We start from the raw sequence: 22,937 nt of genomic DNA, 5'->3' as shown, positions 1-22,937 counted from the left end.
ATGGCTAGGGTGTAGAAAACAATCAACTTAATGCGAGGTGGAACAAAAAGCAAAGAACAAAGAAAATTACAGCAGAGGAACAGGCCCTTCGGCCCTCCAAGCCTGCACCGACCACGCTGCCCGATTGAACTAAGTAAATAGTCTCACAACTCCAGGTTGAAGTCCAACAGGTTTATTTGTGCTACCAAGTAACCTGTTGGACTTTAACCTAGTGTTGTGAGACTACTTACCGTGCCTACCCCAGTCCAACACTGGCAACTCCACATCACGATTAAACTTACCCATCCGGGGACCATATCCCTCTATTCCTATCCTAATGATGTATTTGTCAAGATGCTCCTTAAAAGTCACTACCTTATCTGCTTCCACTACCTCCCCCGGCAGCGAGTTCCAGGCACTTGTACATCTCCTTTAAACCTTGCCCCTCGCACCTTAAGTCTATGCCCTTTAGTAATTGACTCTTCAGCCCTGGGAAAAAGGTCTATTCAAAGGTCTGACAGCAGCAGGGAATAAGCTGTTCTTGAGTCGGTTGGTATGTGTCCTCAGACTTTTGTATCTTTTTCCCGACAGAAGAAGGTGGAAGAGAGTATGTCCGGGGTGCGTGGGGTCCTTAATTATGCTGGCTGCTTTTCCAAGGCAGCGGGAAGTGTAGACAGAGTCGATGGGTGGGAGGTTGGTTTGAGTGGTGGACTGGGCTTCGTTCATGACCCTTCTATAATTTTAGAATTCTATAATATTCTATAATATTCTGAAAAGTGCCATTTCTTACAGGAATTGAACCCAAAAACCTTCAAACTCAGTGTTGAAAGTGCTACCACGGAGCCACGTTTGCCCCCCAAGGAAGAGTAAGTTTGCTGGAAAGCCCAGCACATCCCACTCCTCTGAACCTAACTAAGACCAGGGGCCAAACTAGGATAGGTGGGATAACTTTCACTGAACATGTTCCCAAAGCATCAGGGTGTGACAGTCAGATCCAGATTCTGACCAGCAGCCAAAATATTTTTTTATATCAGGGGGCATTGGTGTTCCCAGCCTGAGGGGCGGCGAGGGAAGAGATACCGGTACCAATCGACTAATTGAAAAGGGATAATTTTCAAGGTTATGGGAAAAGAGCAGGGGCATTAGATCAATTGAACAGCTCTTTCAGAGATCCAGTAAAGGCACTTTGGGCTGAGTGGCCTCCTTCTGCTGTGTATGATTAATGATATGTAGGCCAATGATATACATTTGCCATCAGGCTTGTTTCTACAATACTCGATCTTCAATCAGAAACAAAATCATTAACAATGTGTACATTTTTGTATCATGATGATAGTAGTACAATTGAAATGGATATTTATAATATTTTGTTTGAGGGGAATGTTTAAAAATTCAGCTTGATGCTACAGGTAGTTGGGTGTGTCTGGGGGGAATGCAGCTTAGATTTTGAAACAGCAGCATAATTACTCATTTCAAACTTCATTTGAAGTAGAGTTAATGGACTTTTGTTTACTTAAGTTCCCCTGAGAGTTCTGATCAGAGTGATTGACAGGGTCATGTGATGATGTGGCTAATCTGGAGAGCTGGGTCTGTTGGAAAGGGCAAAAAAGCTTTTGTTGAAAGTAGCTTAAAGTTTTTGCGCTGAGAATTGTTTGAAGACAGAGGATTCTGCAAGTTGCTCTGAAACTCATTTTCTCTCTGAAAGCTTCAAGACTGTCTACACCTATTATAGCAAGTATATCTATGGTTGCTAACTGTATTTAAAGCGGCATTTAAAAGGAGTGTTGGTTATTTGGAACTGGAGCAGTTAGAAGCTAGTAAGTAAAGTTGCTTCCTTTCATTTTTAAATATTATTCAGTTGTTGATGGTTAAGCTGCTTCATTTGTTAGATTTATATTTAAACTGTTATGAATAAAGTTTGGTTTACTATAAAAGATGCCTACTCTAGGTCAGTGGAATCATTCCAGGAGAGAAATATCCTGTCCCCACATTTGTGCCAAAATTGTTGGGGTCTAGACTGGCTTCCTAATCTACCTTGGGGTTTTGGTCCGGGACCCTAACAATGGTGTCCTGGGTTTGAGTTGGATATGCAAGGGCTACAGGGATAGAGGGAGGGTAATGGGACTGGTTGGATTACTCTACAGATAGCCAACATGGATTCAATGGACCGAATTGCCTCTTTCCGTATTGTAATGATTCTGTGTTTTCTCACGCAGTTCTTCACTAAGTACACCACAAAACGATGTCTTTGCCATTCCCTAAACCACAAATTTACCTCCAATATTTACTGCAATACCAGGGCTGGAGTTATCCGGCCGTTCATGCCAGCGGGATTCTCCAGTCCCGCTGCAGTGAATGGAGATTTGACTGAGCACCAAATTCTCCATCCTCGCTGGCAGCGGCGTTGGGGCGTGAATGGCTGGAAAATCCCGGCCCATATTTACCAACAATCACCAGCAATGAGTCTCAGCCTGATATAGGGATGAGTTGTTTTTGTCCTTAAATCTTTCTTGTCTTCTCCCTACCTTATCTTCTCCTGCCACATCCAACCCCCTTCTCATATCCAGACTCCTTCTTGCAACTCCTGTCTGCAGTAAATATTAAGGTTTATTCATTTATTTTGCAGGTTTCTAATCAGTGACAGCAATGTATGGAGATTACGGCAATCGACGCATTCCAAGTTACGATGAAAACTACAGCCAGTCCAAGTACGTCTCTGAGTTTACACTTAATGAACAATGCTAATATTCGCAGCTTATAATAGGTAATTGTGGGTGATAAGCTATAGTCTGCGAGGGACCAGAAGTATCTCTTTCATAGAATCATGGAATCCTTACAGTACAGAAGGAAGCCGTTTGGCTCATCAAGTCTGCACCAACAACAATCCTACCCAGACCCTATTCCTGTAACCCTCATTTACCCTGCTAATCCGCCTGACACTAGGGTCAATTTAGCATGGCCAATCAACCTAACCCACACATCTTTGGACTGCGGGAGGAAACCAGAGCACCCGGAGGAAACCCATGCAGACTGTGACCCGAGGCTGGAATTGAACCCGGGTCCCTGATGCTCTGAGGCAGCATTGCTAACCACTGTGCCACCATGCCGTCCCATTGGAGAGAGAGAGAGAGACAAGTAGTATCTAGCTTGAGGGGCACCATTCTCCGTGAAGCATGTGGCAAGGCAAGGAGGTAGACCTCCATGAACAAGCACAGCCAAAACAGGGATTGAACCCATTCTGTTGGCATCATTAAAGGGACATTAACTGATCTGGGGCAAACATTGCATACCTAAAATGTAGCAATATCAAGACTACCAATGACGGGAAGGGTTAAAACAAAAGAACCATTCGGAGTGTTCAATTCTGGTCGCCGCACTACCAGAAGGATGGGGAGGCTTTGGAGAGGATACAGAAATGATTTACCAGGATGTTGCCTGGCATGGAGGGCATTAGCTATGAGGAGAGGTTGGAGAAACTTGGTTTGTTCTCATTGTAACGACGGAGGTTGAGGGGCGAACTGATAGAAGTCTACAAGATTATGAGGCGCATGGACAGAGTGGATAGTCAGAAGCTTTTTCCATGGGTGGAAGAGTCAATTACTAGGAGGCAGAGGTTTAAGGTGCGAGGGGCAAGGTTTAAAGGAGATGTACGAGGCAAGTTTTTTACACAGAGGGTGGTGGGTGCCTGGAACTCATTGCCGGGGGAGGTGGTGGAAGCCAAAGGCCGTGTTTCTCCGACCTCGCCCCCGGCTGGGATTCTCCAGTCCCGCTGCAGTGAATGAAGTTTTGGCTGAGCGCCCAAGTCTCCGTCCTCACTGGCAGCAGTGGCGGGGCATGCGAGACCAACCGGAGAATTCCGGTCAACATTTCTCGTGCAAAGGTCAATGTTTTAAAAATAAACCTGCTGAACATGCTGAGACTATAAAAATACTATCAGGAGATACAGCAAAGATACGAGATAAGTGTGGAGCGGGCTTTAAAAATGGTAATTGCAGTAAAATATTACAAAACCTGGAGATAAATCAGGGCAATTTAATTGAAGTCAGCAAAATTTACCAACTATCTCATTGTCTGCCTCTCCCTCCACAGCTCCCTTAGCCGTGCCCAGCATACTAATCAATCCCACGACCCCCCCCCCACTCTGTCCCGTGATCTTTTAGTATTGCCAATTCATGCAGTTTTGGGCCTGGCATTCATTCAGCAGTGTTAATCATTGTTTTTACAAGTTAAGAATTAATTTAATATCATGTGCTTTTCATTTCGTATTGAGTTTGGAATCGGACAAGGAAAGCCCTTGTATTCATAGAAACATGGAAACTAGAAGCCGGGATAGGCCATTCGGCCCTTCGAGCCTGCTCCACCATTCATCTTGATCATGGTTGATAATCAAATTCAATATCCTGATCCCCCCCTTCCTCCCATATCTCTTGATCCCTTTAGCCCCAAGGGCTATATCTAATTTCTTCTTGAAATCAGACGTTTTGGCCTCAACCATATTCCGTGGTAGTGAATTCCACACATTCACCACCCTCTGGGTGAAGAAATTTCTCCTCACCTCAGTTCTTAAAGGTTTACCCCTTATTCCCAAAGGATCTTTCACCTCCTTGGGTCATGTCCCAGAACACGTCTGAACAGATCAATTTCTTTCGATGTGCAGTCACTGCCTTCGCTCTGTGGTGGCCAATTTGCACACAGCAAACTCCCACAAGTGGGATGAATGGCTAGTTGTTGGCTTTGGCTGGTGTGGGTTAGAGGAAGGATGATTGGGATTTTGCTCTTCCTGCACACGGGTGCTCATTGGATTTACAACCATGCGAACAGGTAGATGAGGCTTTGCTGTCCCATCCAGGAGATGGCTTCTCCAGTAATCCAGCATTTCATTGGTACCCTCTTGTCAGCCTAGACTTCACACTCAAATCCAACTTTTGAGCTTCAACTCACAAACCTCCTACTGGTGAGTCAAGAATGCCACCAATTCGGCCAACCTCATTCCTGCATAGAAAAGCAACAGAAAACACAGGAATGAAAGCTCCATCATTGCCAGGACTTATAACACAGGATAAATGTGACTTACAACGATAAATTAGTTAATAATTTTAAATGATAAATTCACAATTATTTTCCATGTACATCCCTCATTCCGGTTTACTGCCTCCAATAAACATCCTGTTGGATGGAACTATTGGCCCGGAAGGAAGCACTCTGTTAGATAGAATCATTGATCCTGTAGTCTTCCTTTCTAGTGCGGAAATACATGGTGATTTGATCAAAATCAATTGTACACCAATTGGTAAATCACCAGAGCGAAACACATTGGACGGGATTTTAAGGCCTCACTCATTCCGAAAGCGTAAAATCCCGCCCGAGGTCAACGGACCTTTCATGGTCCGCCCCTCGACCGCTCTGATTCCTGTGGCTGAAGGGACAGTAACATTTTGGCCATCCTCTCACTCTGTGGTGTCAATAGGATCCAAGCTGGTTGGTGTAGGCATAATCAAGACACAAAGCTTTGCTTTACGGAGAGAGTATATTCACCTGGGTGTCCTTGTACACCAGCCACTGAATGTTAGCATTGCTGGTGCAACAGGCGGTAAAGAAGGCAAATGGTATGTTGGCCATCATAGCGAGAGGGTTTGAATAAGGAGCAGGAATATCTTGCTGCAATTGTACAGAGCCTTGGTGAGGCCACATCTAGAATATTGTGCACAGTTTTGATCTCCTTATCTGAGGAAGGATGTTCTTACTCTGGAGGGAGTGCAGAAAAGGTTTACCAGACTGATTCCTGGGATCGCGGGACTGATGTACAAGAATAGAGTCGGTTAGGATTGTATTCGCTGCAGTTTAGAAGAATGAGCGGGAATCTAATAGAAACTTATAAAATTCTAATGGGACTAGACAGAGTAGATGCAGGAAGGATGTTCCCGATGGTATGAGAGTCAAGAACCACGGATCACAATCTAAGGATACGGGGTAAACCATTTAGGACTGAGATGAGGAGAAATTTCTTCACCCAGTGAGTGGTGAGCCAATGAAATTCTCTATCACAGAAAACAGTTGAGGCCAAAATACCGTGTGGGGAATTTTCCTGTCCCACCTGCCACAGGAGTCACAGCAGGTGGGGGAGGGGTGGAACATGCAAATGTCCATTGACCTCAGGTGGATTCTCCAGTTTTGGGGCGAGCGCGGCCAGAAAATCCCGCCCTCAATGTTTTCAAGAAGGATTTAGATATAGCTCTTGGGGCTAAAGGGATCAAAGGATATGGGGAGAAAGCTGGAAGAGGTTATGATCATAATGAATGGCGGAGCAGCTCAAAGGCCGGTTGGCCTACTCCTGCTCCTATTTTCTAAGTTTCTATATTTCAGTCTCGAAGCTCTCCTGCCACTCAACCCAGTGTCCCAGCTGTCCCCTACTTATATGTACTTAAAGACAATTAATGCCCATTAGCTGTTTCTTTTAACCGTAGCAATGTAATTGACATTAACAAACTTTAACAATGCAATTGACAAGACACTAACATGTGGCACTGCATGTTGAGGTCTTCAAGATATTATGGGGAATAGGTAAAGGCAGTTCGCAAAACGATTTTCACTGGTTGGAGAGTCCCGGAATAAGAAGCATCATCAAAAACTGGAGCTAAACATGTCAGGTGTGAAATTAAGAAACAATTCTACCTGAAAGTGATGGTGGAAATTTGGAACTCTCTTCTCCAAATGGTGCTCGATCAATTAGTAAGTTTAAAACTGAACTTGATAGATTTTTGTTAGCCAAATATTTGAAGGGAAATGGGACAAAAGGTACCAGATATGGAGTTAAATCACAGATCAGTCATCATAGAGCAGGGTTAAGGGGCTAAATGGCCTCAACCTATTCCTATGTTCCTATGCCATGGTGTGCTGAGATTGCCCTCCAGTGAGACCTCTCTGCGGTTTTGGACCCTGGACAAAGATCTACATAATGCAGCAGTGTTTTGGTTCTTAAGTACCTCAATTTCCTTTCCAATAAAGATTCCACAGAGGAAACACTGTGCTACCATTGGAAAAACTGCCAAGTGAACCAGTCTGTGCAATTATTTTGGATCCACAAGCTAGCTTGTGGTAGAGAGTTAATCCTAGATACTGGCCAGTGTGTGTGATTTATAAAATAGCTGACAGATGTAAGGGTGGACCATGGGGGTAGATTTAAACGGAGGCAGAGTGGACAATGGGGAAATTTGGTTGTGGAAATAGATTTAGTTGCTGGGGAGATAGAGATTTGGCTGAGATACCCTGCAAGAGATTAGGAAAATGGAGACTTTCGAAGTCACAATTATAATGTACGGAACATGGCAGCCAATTTGCACATGACAATCTCCCACTAACAACAATGTAATTAATAATCTGTTCACATAATGTTAATTGAGAGATTAATATTGATTCGGACAAACCCGGGTCCCTGGTAATGTGAGACAGCAATGCTAACCACTGTGCCACTGTGCCGCCCCACATGATCATGGTGGGAGACCATTTTGCCCTTTGGGTCTGCACCGACTCTCCGACGGAGCATCCCACCCAGGCCCTATCCCCGTAACCCCATGGATTTACTCCGCTGATCCCCCTCACCTACACATCTTGGGACACTAAGGGGCAATTTAGCATGGTCAATCCACCAAACCTGCACATCTTTGGAGTGTGGGAGGAAACCAGAGCACCCGAAAGAAACCCACGGAGACACAGGGAGAACATGCAAACTCCAAACAGTCGCCCATGGCCGGAATTGAACCTGGGTCCCTGGCGCTGTGAGGCAGCAGTGCTAACCACTGTGCCACTGTGCCACCCTTATATGCAAAAATAGATTTTGTATGTCATTATCTCACTGGATCACAGACTAGATACAATGGATGGGATTTTACAGCCTTGCTCGAGCGAGACCGGAAATTCCCTACCAAGGTCGAAGGAGGTTTCTGTTGTCGGACCCTTGCCCGCTCCGATTCTGTGGCGGGCGAGGTGATAGAGTTCTGGCCACAATTCCTGCACAGTGCTGTAAACATTAATGCAAAATGCTGTTCTTCGTTCACTTTAGATCAGGAACCATTTCACGTGAAAGTACCAAGATTTACTGCATTCACTTTATTCACTAATTGAGGCATTACATTTCAGGATGTGTGTACGTTATCCAGGCTGACATTTGGGTGCATTATTAAAGGATTCAGCACAGCCAGAAAGTTCAAATAAGGGATAAAAGCAAATTACACACTGCTGTCACTGTCCATATAGGTGGTGAAGGGATTAAATGTTTGTGGAAAGTGTAACAATCAACCAGGATGCTTTATCCCAGATGATGTCAAGCTTCTTGAGTATTGTCGCACTCAACCAGGCAAATGGAGAGTTTTCCATTACACTCCTGACTCATGCTTTGTAGTTGGTGGACAGGCTTTGGAGAGTCAGGAGGTGAGTTACTTGCCATGGCATTCCCTGCGATGATAGCCACAGTATTTATATGGCTAGTCCAGTTGAGTTTCCGGTGAATGGTAACTCCCAGGATGTTGATAGTGGGGGATTCAGTGATGGCAATGTCATTGAATAGCAAGGAGTGATGATTAGATCCTCTCTCTTTGGAGATAGTCATTGCCTGGCATTTGTGTGGTGTGAATGTTACTTGCCACTTGTCAGCCCAAGTCTGGATATTGTCCAGGTCTTGCTTCATTTGGACTTTGACTGCTTCAGCACCTGAGGAGCCGCGAATGATATTGAACATTGTGCAGTCATCGGCGAACATCCCCTGTTGTGACCTTATGATGGAAAAAAGGTCACTGATGAAGCAGCTGAAGATGATTGGGCCTAGAACACTGCCCTGAGGAACTCCTGTCGTGATGTTTTGGAGCTGAGATGATTGAAAGCAGCTAAAATAGAAAATGCTGGAAAAACTCAGCAGATCTTACAGCAGCTGTGGAGAGAGAATAGAGCCAATGGCCGAGATTTTACGACCTAGCTCAGGTGAGGCCAGTGGAGAATTCCATTCTGCGAGCCTCGCCCGCCCTGGAGGGCGAGCGTGCCAGTAAAATTCCAGCCAATGTTTCATAGAACATAGAACATAGAACAGTACAGCACAGAACAGGCCCTTCGGCCCACGATGTTGTGCCGAACTTCATCTGAAACCAAGATCAAGCTATCCCACTCCCTATCATCCTGGTGTGCTCCATCTGCCTATCCAATAACCGCTTAAATGTTCCTAAAGTGTCTGACTCCACTATCACTGCAGACAGTCCATTCCACACCCCAACCACTCTCTGAGTAAAGAACCTACCTCGGACATCCTTCCTATATCTCCCACCATGAACCCTATAGTTATGCCCCCTTGTAATAGCTCCATCCACCCGAGGAAATAGTCTTTGAACGTTCACTCTATCTATCCCCTTCATCATTTTATAAACCTCTATTAAGTCTCCCCTCAACCTCCTCCGCTCTGCCATTAGTTACATTGTAACAGATTGTAATGTTATCATCGGTTACATTATAACACAGAACTGGAGAAGTATCATAGAATCCCTACAGAATAGAGGAGGTCATTCGGCCCATCAAGTCTAAACCGACCCTTCAGTACAGCATCACACCCAAATCCTATCCCCACATATTTACCCTACCATTCCCCCTAATCTACACATCTTGGGTTTCGAGTCTGGATGAACCTTTGTCAGAGATTGAGTGCAGACCTTTCCCTTATTGTCAATTTTAGACGAACAATCTCAGGTACACCAAAACAATTTCCAATTAATTAGGTGGTAAAATTGACGTGTAATATTAACCTTAAACTAGATTATCCTTGTAACAACCAGCCTCCTAATTGTGATTAACAGTTCAAGATGGTATGCCTCACTGTTTGCTTGATTCTATGGGTTAGCGCATGAACTAGGTTATAAACTGCTGCTAAAGGCTTAGCAACCAACCCTCCAGTTCTAATGTGCAATGGTTGTGAACTTGTTCAGTCACATCTGTTGATAGTGAAATGTTATTTACAAAGGGTACGACAGGATGAGGTCCCTGACTCATTGTGTTGGTATCATGTGTCTGTCATTTTTTCCAATTTGAGAAAGCCTGTCTGTAAATGCTGGATTTATCCAAACTAACAAAACCTTAGATTGAAAAAACATCAGTTTCATATTTTATAAGCGTTTTGGTTTGTTTTTTGTGTCTCTAGTGGGTTTCCTCCTGAAAAATCTCCACTCCAAAGAGCCCAAAGCACCTCCAAAAGACCGAGCGCAAAAACAATTTACCGTAAGTGTTCGATTTTTGTTACCTGTTTCAGAACTACAAGGGCTGGAGTCAAAGTAATGTGTGTATCGCGGCTCGTTAGCATCACAGCTGGGGACCGAGGCATTTGTGTCCAGGGTCCTCAGCCATTTCTTGGTATCTGTGGAGTGGATAGAATTGGCTGAAGACTGATGTTTATGGCGGTGGCAAACTTAGGAGGATGCCAAGACGGGTCACCCACTCAGAACCTCTGACTGAAAATAGACACTTCAGTCCTGACACATTCTGGGCGCTGCCACTGTTAATAATGTCAGATGCGTGGAGCATCCTCCTCCGCCTGTTAGTCGCTTCATTGCCCACCACCATTCGCGATTGAGTTTGGCAGAGATGCAGAGCTTAGACTTTATTCACAGGTTGTGGGATTGCTTTGTTCCATGGTGCTTGCACTTTTGAGCACACTTATAACCTTGTGCTGTGTTTCTCCAGGTTTGGCATCACATTTTCAGTGGTCTTCTACGTTTCTCAATCAGTTCCTCAAAAAGAATGGTCTAGTGGGGCACATGAGCGGCGCAGGCTTGGAGGGCCGAAGGGCCTGTTCCTGTGCTGTATTGCTCTTTGTTCTTTGTTCAGTGTTCCCCACTTTGCTTGACCGCGATAGAGGAGTGAGGGAGTTGCTGGCCCATAAGGCCACAGATTGTGCTGGTGTATTACTCTAACGCTGATGATGGTCCATGAATCTAGGACATAAGAAATAGGAAGGGAGTAGGCCATTTAAGGACATGAAAACTAGGAGCAGGAATAGGCCATCTGGCCCCTCGAGCCTGCTCCGCCATTCAATAAGATCATGGCTGATCTTTTCATGGAATAAAGGGTTACTTACCTTTAGTAAGTAACTAAAGGTGACTTACCCGCCCACATTCACTCCTGCCACCACTGACATACAGTAGCAGCAGTGTACCACCTACAAGATGCACAGTAGGAACTCATCAAACCTCCTTCAACTGCATCTTGCAAACCTGTGACCATCTAGAAAGACAAGGAAGGCAGATGCATAGGAACGTCACCACCTGCACGTTCCCCTCCAAGTTGCACGCCATCCTGACTTGGAACGATATTGTCATTCCTTCACTATCATGGGGTCAAAATTCTGGCACTCCCTCCCTAAGAGCACTGTGGCTGTACCTACACTACACCACATGGACTGCAGCAGTTTAAGAAGGTTGATCACTACCACCTTCTCGAGGCCTATTAGGGATGAACAATAAATGCTGCCCTTGTCAGTAAAGCCCACATCCAACAAAATAAAAAATGCATCATTGCCAAGTCCCATATATTTTACCTATTATTCACCCACGCAATATGGCATGTCAGCTACGACTCTCACTAACTTTTACAGATGCACCATAGAAAGCATTCTTTCTGGTTGTATCACAGCTTGGTTCCTGCTCTGATCAAGACCGCAAGAAACCACAAAAGGTTGTGAATGTGCCCAATCCATCACGCAAACCAGCCTCCCATCCATTGACTCCACATTTCCCGCTGCCTTAGCAAAGCAGCCAGCATAATTAAGGACTCCACGCACCCGGAGGAAACCCACGCAGACACAGGGAGAATGTGCAGACTCCACACAGACAGTGACCCAGACCAGGAATTCTCTCTTCCACCTTCTGCAGTCGGGAAAAAGATACAAAAGTCGTAGGTTATGCACCAACTGACACAAGAACAGCTTCTTCCCTGCTGCCGTCAGACTTTTAAATGGACTTCCCTTGCATTAAGTTGATCTTTCTCTACACCCTAGCTATGACTGTAACACTACATTCTGCACTCTCTCATTTCCTTCTCTATGTACGGTATGCTTTGTCTGTATAGCGCGTAAAAGACAATACGTTTTACTATATACTAATACATGTGACAATAATAATTCAAATCAAATCAAATCAAATGTGCAGGGATCAATGAATTGTGAGCATTACCAGGACCTTGGCTGATGTCAGCTCTCTGTGATACTCAGTTAGTACAACAGTCTAGGCCCAGTGCAACACAACAAACTATAGAGTGAAGCAACTCTGCACCAATATTGCTGATCTACAGCAAAAAGCTTTGCTAATGCGATGGGGCTGATGGCACAAGGGAGTGAAACATTTCTTCATGAACAATGAGTCTGCTGGAAGACCAGAAATGTCTCGAAATTAGCTCCAAACCTTTTAGTGATTTCTAAGTCACATTTTCATTCTAATTTAACACAATTTTAAATACAAATAAGATGATATCACAGGTAGATCTTTTTTTTTATTCGTGGGACATGGGCGTCGCTGGCTGGTCAGCATTTATTGTCCATCCCTAGTTGCCCGAGGGCAGTTGTGAATGAACCACATTGCTGTGGTCCTGGAGTCGCATGTAGGCAGACCGGGTAAGGACGGCAGATTCCCTTCACTAAAGGACATTACTGAACCAGATGGGTTTTTCCGACAATCGACAATGGTTTCATGGTCATCAGTAGATTCTTAATTCCAGATATTTTTTACTGAACTCAAATTCCACTATACGCTGTGGCGGGATTTGAACCCGGGTCCCCTGAACATTAGCTGAGTTTCTGGATTAATAGTTTCGAATCATAAAATCCCTAAAGTCTGCAATGACCACAATCCCACCCAGGCCCTATTCCCATAATCGCACATATTTCTATTCCCCTGACACCAAGGTGCAATTTATCATGGCCAATCAACCCAACCTGCACATCTTTGAACTGTGGGAGGAAACCGGAGCACCCGGAGGAAACCCACGTAGACACGGGGAGAATGTACAAACGCCACACAGACAGTGACCTGAGACCATAAGACCATAAGACATAAGAGAGGAATTAGGCCATTCGGCCCATCGAGTCTGCTCCACCATTCAATCATGGCTGATATTTTTCCTCATCCCCGTTCTCCTGCATTTTCCCCATAACCCCTGATCCCTTTATTAATCAAGAGGGCCGGAATTGAACCCGTGACCCTAGCTCTGTGAGGCAGCAGTGCTAGCCGCTGTGCCACCATGCTGCCCTTCCAATATCACAAGGTCTTTGCCTCCCCTACCTGACAGATTGTAAGCTGACCTCGTGTACGGGACGGCACGGTGGCACAGTGGTTAGCACTGCTGCCTCACAGCGCCAGGGAGCTGGGTTCGATTCCCGGCTTGGGTCACTGTCTGTGTGGAGTCTACACGTTCTCCCCGTGTCTGCGTGGGTTTCCTCCCACAGTCTGAAAGATGTGCTGGTTAGGTGCATTGACCCGAACAGGTGATGGAGTGTGGCGACGAGGGGAATTTCACAGTAACTTCATTGCAGTGTTAATGTAAGCCTACTTGCGACACTAACAAATAAACTTTACTTAGGTTGTGTCCCTTCATGTTGGCCATCTACAACTCATTCCTGTGTAGTTATTGCTATCCGAGTCTTCAATACATTCTCATCATCTCTCTCTCTCTCCATTCAACAGAGCAAAGAAAAGCCTATGCACTGACACTTAGCAACGCAGAGAATCTCGTGCAGTATCGTGTTGAGGTTTGTGTTACAGATAGTTATTAAATTATTTTTCTTTCAAGTGAATCAGTACAGTATTATGGATCAGGCACAGTGCAATGTTATAATTTGACAGAATCACTGTAATATATAAAGAACCGGCAGTGGTTCAGTTAGCAGCACTCTCTCTTCTGAGTTAGAGAACAATGTGATGCTGACATCCCCTGCTGCTATAATATGGTACTACAAGCACAGTATAATATAGAATCATAGACACACGGTGTGATGATCATACCAAGTTCACTCTAATATTATGGCAGTACATCTTCAATATATGCCAGTTATAGTGTTATATTATAATGTAAGTCTTGAGAGTGATATTATGGTGGGATGGATGGAAAAGTTCCCTACCACCTGAATGTTAGACCTAGCCCAATCCCTACATAAGACTCCAGGCCTCCCTTCGCCAGTGCTACTGGACTGAGCAACCCCCCCCCCCCACCTCCCACCACTGGCCAAGCATCCTGTTACATATTTTATGTATTTTTCAGAGCAATGCAGAGATGCCAGCAGTTTCTAAATGTCCAGGAACTTACATCAAATAGTTCAGGGTTACAGGTAGTGTGGCATGAACCCAAGATCCCGGTTGAGGCCGTCCTCTTGTGTGCAGAACTTGGCTATCAGTCTCTGCTCGGCGATTCTACTAGTTGAGTGAAGGAAAGGAGAAACAGTATCCAATTAAAGAAAGCACTGTGGGTAGCAAATGTTCAGTAAAGTGGGCTCAGGTGTAGCCTTGGTGATTGAAGAGGGCTAAGGAGAAGGCCTAAAGATCCAAGAAGGTGGCTGAATGTTGCTGACTCCATGCTGTGAGCTGTTGGGGTAAAGGTACCTCTTTGGAGCAGCAATGTTCTGCCTCCCATTGCCAAAGAGCTGAAATCGTGATTGTAATGTTGGCGGCACGGTGCAACAGTGGTTAGCACTATTGCTTCACAGAGTCAGGGACCAGGGTTCGATTCCCGGCTTGGGTCGCTGTCTGTGTGGAGTTTGCACGTTCTCCCCATGTCTGTGTGGGTTTCCTCCGGGTGCTCTGGTTTCCTCACAGTCTGAAAGACGTGCTGGTTAGGGTGCATTGACCTGAACAGGTGCCGGAGTGTGGCGACTAGGGGAATTTCACAGTAACTTCATTGCAGTGTTAATGTAAGCCTTACTTGTGACTAATAAATAAACTTTAACTTTAATTTGATGCTGATGTGTAGCAAGCACACATAACAACTGAATCATTGAACGTTACAGACTCAGAGAGAAACCACCGAATGGAGTGGAGAGCTTCCAACATTGACAGAAGGGGGTTGGAGGGGTGCGAAAGGGGGCGTTGGATAGAAAGGAGAATCAAGAAAGGAATGTAACAGGCAGCCAATATAATATCGCCAGTTGAAGATGAAAATTCCAATGAGGGAATGGGTCTCAGGAAAAGAGACAAGGAGATAGTTCAGTCAATGATGTACCAGGAAGTATACTGCAGCTCACTGTAACTCATCACAGCTTTTACTGTTCCAACATTGACTTGATATTTGCTTCAACTGTTTTCTGAATTTTGTGTGCAGCACCTGATCACATGTGACCTTGGCTCCAAGGATGTGATGACGATGGACCATTGTATCAAGAAGTTTAAGCTGCTGGATGCCAAGGGTAAAATCTGGGGACAAGACATGATTCTGCAGCTGAATGGCACCACTTTCAAAATGGCAGAAATTGAGACCAAGGTAAAGCATTTGGAAGGGATTTAGCTATGTGTAACTGTCATCATAGTGCGTGGGGTGGAGGGTGGAAATAAAAGCAGCTTTCAACTTCCCACCTGCAACCTGAATTATCATCTCTGTTGAGGAAAAGTGCAGATAAGATCCTCAGGTACCTACAAGTAGAATACCAGAGTAATCTCATGGTTAGTTGGGGGCGGCACGGTGGCACAGTGGTTAGCACTGCTGCCTCACAGCGCCAGGGACCCAGGTTCGATTCCCGGCTTGGGTCACTGTCTGTGTGGAGTCTGCACGTTCTCCCCGTGTCTGCATGGGTTTCCTCCGGGTGCTCCGGTTTCCTCCCACAGTACAAAAGACATGCTGGTTAGCTGCATTGGCCATGCTAAATTCTCCCTCAGTGAACCCGAACAGGTGCCGAAGTGTGGCAACTCGGGTATTTTCCCAGTAACTTCATTGCAGTGTTAATGTAAGCCTACTTATGACGAATAAATAAATAAACTGTTGCCAGAGACTTTGCCGGGGGTGGGGGAGGGCGGTGTGAGGATCAGAAATTGGGGGTCTGGTAGAAGGTTGAGGAATCGAGAGGTGTTCTCAAGTGGGAAGTGAAGTGTCCGACAACACCCACTGACCGTGAGATTTGATCTCCCTGACTTGTGCTTGTAAATCCCGACTCTGACTCCTGCTAGAAACCAGTGAGAATCAAATCACCACTGGAGGGTGGGAATCAAAATTGGTGGTCTTGGGCGGGGTGAGGTGTGCCAGTCGCAGCCACACCCTCACTGGAGACCCATGGACCCAAGGGTTGAAGGGAGGAGTTGGGGGGATGAATGTAGGGGTAGAATTCAAAGTTTGTAATCAGAAAAGAGAAGGAGTTGCCTGGAACAAGGGAGGCCCAAGGGATCTTTATGAAACCAGAAAGAACACTCCTGGCCCACAAGCTACTTTATGAGTTGATTTAATGGATTTACCTGGTCCTTCTTTTTCCTTGATAAACTGTCTGAACCCCAGCACTCCCAGAATTAGACACAAAACAGACCCACTCAATATGGCCTTGGCTACATTACATCCTGTGTGTGTATCAGATATTGTATTGGGTTTCAATAGAATACAAGGGAACAAACTACTACTAGCGATATCAGGAGCTGACACTTGACATCCTTCTGCTATTTTAATGGAGCCATTAGCCCATGGGAAATGAATTGAAAGCGATGGTCAAATTGTAGCACAGTGAGTGGTGTCCTTACCTCTGAGCCAGAAGCTCTGGGCTCGAGTCGGCACAGTGGCACAGTGGTTAGTACTGCTACCTCACAGCACCAGGCAACGGGTTCAATTCCCGGCTTGGGTCACTGTCTGTGTGGAGTTTGCACGTTCTCCCCGTGTCTGCGTGGGTTTCCTCCGGGTGCTCCGGTTTCCTACCACAATCCAAAGATGAGTGGGTAAGGTGGATTGGCCATGCTAAATTGCCACTTAGTTTACCCACATATTTTACTTAGTAAACCCTTAGTTTACCCACATATTTACCCCGCTAATCCCTTGACACTAGGGTCAATTTAGCATGGCCAATCAACCTAACCAGCACATCTTTGGAGTGTGGGAGGAAACTGAAGCACGTGGAGGAAACCCACGCAGACACAGGGAGAACATGCAGGATCCACACAGACAATGACCCAAGCTTGGAATCGAACCTGGGTCCTTGGCACTGTGAGGCAGCAGTGCTAACCACTGTGCCACCGTGCTGCCCATAATGCAAGTGAGTGTCATTTTCACCATAGTGCTTCCAAAAGGATTAAAGAGGGGAAAATGTTTTAAAAACCTAATTGAAAGGCCCTGTCTGTTTTGTGAGCGATTGCAGAATGGGTAGTTGCTTGAACCTGCTTTCATTTGCCCCTTTGGCGTTTCTCCAGGATGATTTGGAACTCTTCCCCATTGAGGCTATTGAAGATTGCCAGGTTATGCCACTCAACTCTGCCTACGATTCAGTGCTGGCAATCACCATCAAAGACAGGGCCAAGAGGAAGACCAGTGTCTACCTGTTCAACTGTGAGGAGGTCTCCGTGAGTATGCATTGTCAACAAAGGTTGAGGGAAAGAGGATGGGTAGCTGCTTGAAGAAATGGTGACCAATGATGGGGAATGGAACAGATTCACACATCAAACAAAATGCATTTTCAACCTTCAAATCTCCCCCAGAGCACAGTAGATATGGAGTAAATATAAGATAATGGGAACAGTTGCAGAACGTCATAAAACATGGAAATATTCCAGCTTGTGCACACTCTTTTCCCCTTTGGAGAATAGTGTGTCCAGGGGATACATTGGCTGATACATAGGAACATAGAAAATGGGAGCGGGAGGAGGCCATTTGGCCCTTCGAGCCTGCTCCGCTACTCACTATGATCATGGCTGATACATCTTATTTTTAACACTTGTAATACAGCTTATAATTTAAACACCTTCCAAGCATTCCAGTTTAATGAGACAAGCAAGGACAGTAGTTCAATTATTTCCTTATTTAACACTTCTCGTACCAACTCAAACATAAACAGTTGCAACTCATTAACTTTTTACTGAACTTTAACTCTAACTGAACTTTAACTCTTAAACTGCATATTAACTTTAATGGAGCATCAACTTTAACTAAACATCAACTTTAACTACTTAACTGAAAACAAATACTACCGAGTTTAGGAAAACCTTGGCCAAGAAATTTCCTCGATAAATTGACCAAGAAATCCCAGCATGCTTAACTCTCAGCCAGAAAAGCCATTTTAATGCCACTATTGTTGTGAAATCATTGTTGTGGCCATTCTTTCTCCATCCACACACACTGCTTTCCATAGCATTTGAACCTACAACCATTAAGCCAGCTGAGTCACAGGAATTATCACTGTTCGCAAATGTGTATACACAGTGAGCTATCCAGAGCAGTAGGAACTAAGACTTAATCCACAGTAGTTAGGCTAGCTAGCAGAGACAGGAATTGGTCTCAGTTTGTGTCCATCGATTTCAGTTAATTGAATGAGGGTGAGGATAACTGGACTGTGATACTGTTCACCATTCAATGGCAAGCCATGCTCATTGTCCAAGCTCGTATTTGTTGAATGGCTTCTTGATGAGGCACTGAAGACAATTTAGTCTCCATGGAACTGAACAAGAGAGCAGAGGGGAAATAAACACCAGCTTAACCCTTCCTCAAACCAACTGCAATCTGCTCTGTACTGTAATCTCTACCTGATTTTTTTAACATTGAAGATTCCTCCAACATACACATAGGTGGACTAGCAGGGTAAGCGCGTGGGGTTACAGGGATAGAGTGGGGGCGGGGGAAGGGTGGGCCAGGGTACGATGCTCTGTCAAAGGGTCGGTGCAGACCCAATGGGCTGAATGGCCTCCCTCTGCAGTGTAGGGATTCTATGGTTCTATGACATGCACACACACACATATGCAGAGCCACACACACAGAAACACACACGTGCAGAAGCACTCACACACGGAGAAACACAGACATGAACAAACACATGCACACAGAAATACACACACGCAAAATACACACACATACTGAAGCACAAGCATACATACACGGAAGTCCACACATGCCATATTGCACACGGCACACACAGCACATTTTTTCTCCATCATTGCAACTTCTGATGCCAAATTTAGCACACTTTGCAAAGTGAGGTTTTCATAGAATCCCTACAGTGCAGAGGCCATTCGGCCCATCTGACAACAATCCCACCCAGGCCCTTTCCCCGTAACCCCACGTATTTACTCCACTAATCCCCCTGACACTAAGGGGCAATTTAGCATGGCCAATCAACATAACCCACATATCTTTGGACTGCGAGAGGAAACGGGAGCATCCGGAGGAAACCCACGCAGACACGAGGAGAATGTGCAAACTCCACACAGTCACCCAAGTTCAGAATTGAACCCGGGTCCCTGGCAATGTGAGACAGCCGTGCTAACCACTGTGCCACCGTGCTGCTCCTGTTCTTAAATTTATAGTGGACGTTTTATAGTTCATCTCCAGCAAAGCAGGAGCTCCATCTCGTGGAGCCAAACCTACTGGTCTCATTGTTCCATTCCTTTAAAGAAGATGAATAAAGTGAGGATAAAACAACAAACAATCCAAGGTCTCTTCAGGATCACTCAGTTCAATGATACATCATATATGCACTTGCTCAGCCACTGGCAGGTCTTCCCATAACCACATCCGTGCATGTAGGAACCTTGCTTGAAAACAGATTAGCTTCAGTGATGATGCCTGGAGTAACTGAGCTGGCTCTGCTGCTTAATCGCTGATGTGAAGCATGGACAATTCACCAAGGTACCCAAGGGAATCCGGTGCCCGTATTGCAGGGGCCGGTGGTCAGACCCCTGAGTGAGGAAAGGTGAAAATGGGCAGAAAAAGCAGAAAGGACAGAGAGGTGAAACAATGAGGATGCACTTTAGCATGCAAAGCCAAGGAGAGGAGTTCAAATTAGATAGTGACATATCTAGGAGAATGGGTCAGAATCTGGCAGATGGAGTTTAGTATGGATAAGTTTATTTATTAAGTTCATTTATTAATGTCACAAGTAGGCTTACATCAACACTGCAATGAAGTTACTGTGCAAATCCCCCCAGTCGCCACACTCCGGTGCCTGTTCGGGTACACTGAGGGAGAATTTAGCACGACCAAAGCAACTAACCAGTCTTTCGGACAGTGGGAGGAAACCGGAGCACCCGAGGGCAACCCACGCAGACATGGGGAGAACGTGCAGACTCTGCACAGACAGCGATCCAATCCGGGAATCGAACCTGGGTCCCTGGCGCTGCGAGGCAGCAGTACTAACCATTGTGCCACCTTGCCACCTCGATAAGTGCGAGTTTATCCATTTTGGCCGGAAAAATAAAAGGGCAAATTATTATTTAAATGGGAAGCAGATTCAAAATGCCTCAGTGCAGAGGGATCTGGGTGTCCTTGTGCATGAATTACTGAAAGTGGGTAGGCAGGTGCAGCATATGATAAGAAAGGCATATGGAATTTGACATTTATTTCAAAAGGACTGGATTTTAAAAGTAAAGAAATGTTGTTACAATTGTATAAGGCATTGGTAAGACCACAGATGGAGTATTGTGTCCAGTTTTGGTCTTCCTACTTGAGGAAGGATGTGATGGCACTGGAAGCAGTTCAAAGAAGGTTCAATAAATTGATTCCAGGGATGAAAGGGCTGTCGTACGAGGAGGGTTGAGTAGCTTGTACTCACTGGAGTTCAGAAGAACTAGGGGGTGGGGGGATTTATAAGGTGGACGTTGAACAGATGAACAGATGTTCCCCCTTGTGGGACAGTCTAGAACAAGAGGTTAGAGATATAAGGGGGAATTCTCCAGTCCTGCTCGTCACGGGAATCATCGTGGGCGGGGAGAGGGGCAGACCACGCAAAGGTCCATTGATATCAGGCAGGATTCTCCGGTTTTGGGGCGAATGCGGCCAGAGAATCCCACCCATAGAGTGGGAGCAGGTAGGTTCAAAGCTGAGATGAGGAGAAACTATTTCTCTCAGAGAGTTGTGGATCTGTGGAACTCACCGGCCCGGAGTGCAGTGCAGGTAGAATTAATCAACAGATTCGAGAAAGAGATAAACATGTTTCTGATGGAAAGCGGGATAAAGGGCGATCGGGAGCAGGCAGGAAAGTGGAGTTGAGACCAGGATAAGATCATCCATGATCGTGTTAAATGGTGGAGTGGGCTCGAAGGTCTGGATTGCCCACTCCCGCTCCTAATTCCTATGTTCCTACCTCATTGTGCCAGTCCTGGCTTTCTGTTAGAGTGAAATCCCGATCTTCAGTTCACTTCACAGCTCGTACCTTTTTCCTTTTTTAAGTATTTATGCACTACATTTTAAAAGCTTTTATGGGTCCTGGTTAATGCAGGCATCGTCCCACACACTGTGTTAACTGCTGCCAAGTTGCTAAAAGCACTGAGTGAGGAATGCTATTTGGTCCATTGAGACTTCTTCCTTTCGACGTTGATCAAGAACACTCTCCCGCTGCACCCCACTGCCCCACTACCCACGTTGGAGACCCTGCGGCATCCCCAATGGCATCCTCTTGAGTTTCCTATTTCTTAACATTGGCTTTAGATATGTAACTTTCTCATTGATCGAAAGGAAGAGTTACATTTATATAGCACCTGACTTCAGGGGGTCACCAGGCATTTCAAAGGCCTAGCATGGGCACAGGGGCTGATTGGCCTTTTTCTGTGCTGTACCATTCTACAGATGCATAAACATTAACCACTGAGGTATATTAACATTGAAATTTGGAGTCAATCTGTGCACAGCAAGGCCCAACAAATAGAAACATGTTGATAACCTAATAATCTGACTTTTAGGGATGGAGGTTGCAGTGGCTGCGATTCTCCATGAGGAAACCTAAGTGCTGCCACCAGTGGGAAACCCAGAGTGATTCACATTGGCACTGGCAGCGTTTGCCAAGTGGCATTCAAGTTAAAAATATTCAAGGTGGCTTCACAGAGATCGGGGCGCCCGTTAAAGATGGTGCCCCAGTCTCAGACTCATGTTTCAAGCACCCTACCCCGCTGTTGACAAAGGGTATACCCTCAATCCCTCACCACTGAGGAGCTACCTCCTCCCCCCTTCTGAATGAACGGATCACCACACCCCCCCCCCTACACATCAATATCATGCAGGCATGGAGGTGATCCGACCCCTTCCCCACTAGTCAGAGGCCTCCTCCCCCCACCCCCCCCCCCACCCCTCCCCTCAGCAGGAGAGACGCACCGATGTGGGTTCACCGGTGAGTTTCACTGCCAGGATGTCATTGCCAGGGTAGCAATGCAGGTGCGCCATTCCAGCATGAGAGAATCATAGAATCCCTACAGTGAAGAAGGAGGCCATTCGGTCCATCGAGTCTGCACTGACCACAATCCTACCCAGGCTCGATCCCCATAGCCCCATGCGTTTACCCTAGCTAGTTTCCCTGACACTAAGGGGCAATTTAACATGGCCAATCCACCTAATCTGCACATCTTTGGACTGTGGGAGGAAACTGGAGCACACGAAGGAAACCCACGCAGACACGGGGAGGATGTGCAAACTCCGCACAGACAGTGATCCAAGCTGGGAATTAAACCCGGCTCCCTGGTGCTGTGAGGCAGCAGTGCTAAAAACTGTGCCACCGTGCCGCCTACAGAGGTTGAAGAAAACACACTATGATAAAAAAAATGTCAGCTAAGGTTTTCAGAACAAAGAGCAAGCCTGTTTAAAATAAACTGTGATTGGAAAAGAGGAAGTACTTCAAATTCAATTAACCGTGAAGGGAAACAAAAACAAACAAAGCTATTGCCTGCTGTGAAATTGCCTGGATCTGTCAATCAGGAAACTCTTAATAGGTACTGAAGCGTGAAACTGAATAAACATTTCAAAGCCTTTCAGCTTTCTAGGAAGGCTCAAGAAACAGCAAAGAC

The 22,937-nt window shown here is 45.6% G+C and overlaps 1 protein-coding gene across 3 annotated transcripts in view; it reads left to right on the top strand.

Annotated features, from left to right (window-relative positions):
* eps8l3b (EPS8 signaling adaptor L3b) overlaps positions 1-22,937 on the top strand; it is a 91,828-nt gene that overhangs the window by 24,910 nt on the left and 43,981 nt on the right. For 2 of the 3 annotated variants that reach the window (XM_078197894.1, XM_078197892.1), the window contains exons 2-6: positions 2,606-2,687; positions 10,154-10,230; positions 13,686-13,750; positions 15,313-15,471; positions 17,370-17,519. In XM_078197894.1, coding sequence (XP_078054020.1) covers positions 2,626-2,687; positions 10,154-10,230; positions 13,686-13,750; positions 15,313-15,471; positions 17,370-17,519 — 513 coding nt within the window. In that variant the 5' untranslated portion in view covers positions 2,606-2,625. Of the gene's footprint in view, positions 1-771; positions 846-2,605; positions 2,688-10,153; positions 10,231-13,685; positions 13,751-15,312; positions 15,472-17,369; positions 17,520-22,937 lie in introns of all 3 variants that reach the window. The other variant, XM_078197893.1, reaches the window with a different exon arrangement.

Source organism: Mustelus asterias, chromosome 25 (genome assembly GCF_964213995.1).
Source record: "Mustelus asterias chromosome 25, sMusAst1.hap1.1, whole genome shotgun sequence".
Lineage (NCBI taxonomy): Eukaryota > Metazoa > Chordata > Chondrichthyes > Carcharhiniformes > Triakidae > Mustelus > Mustelus asterias.
This window is presented reverse-complemented; position numbering and strand designations above follow the sequence as displayed.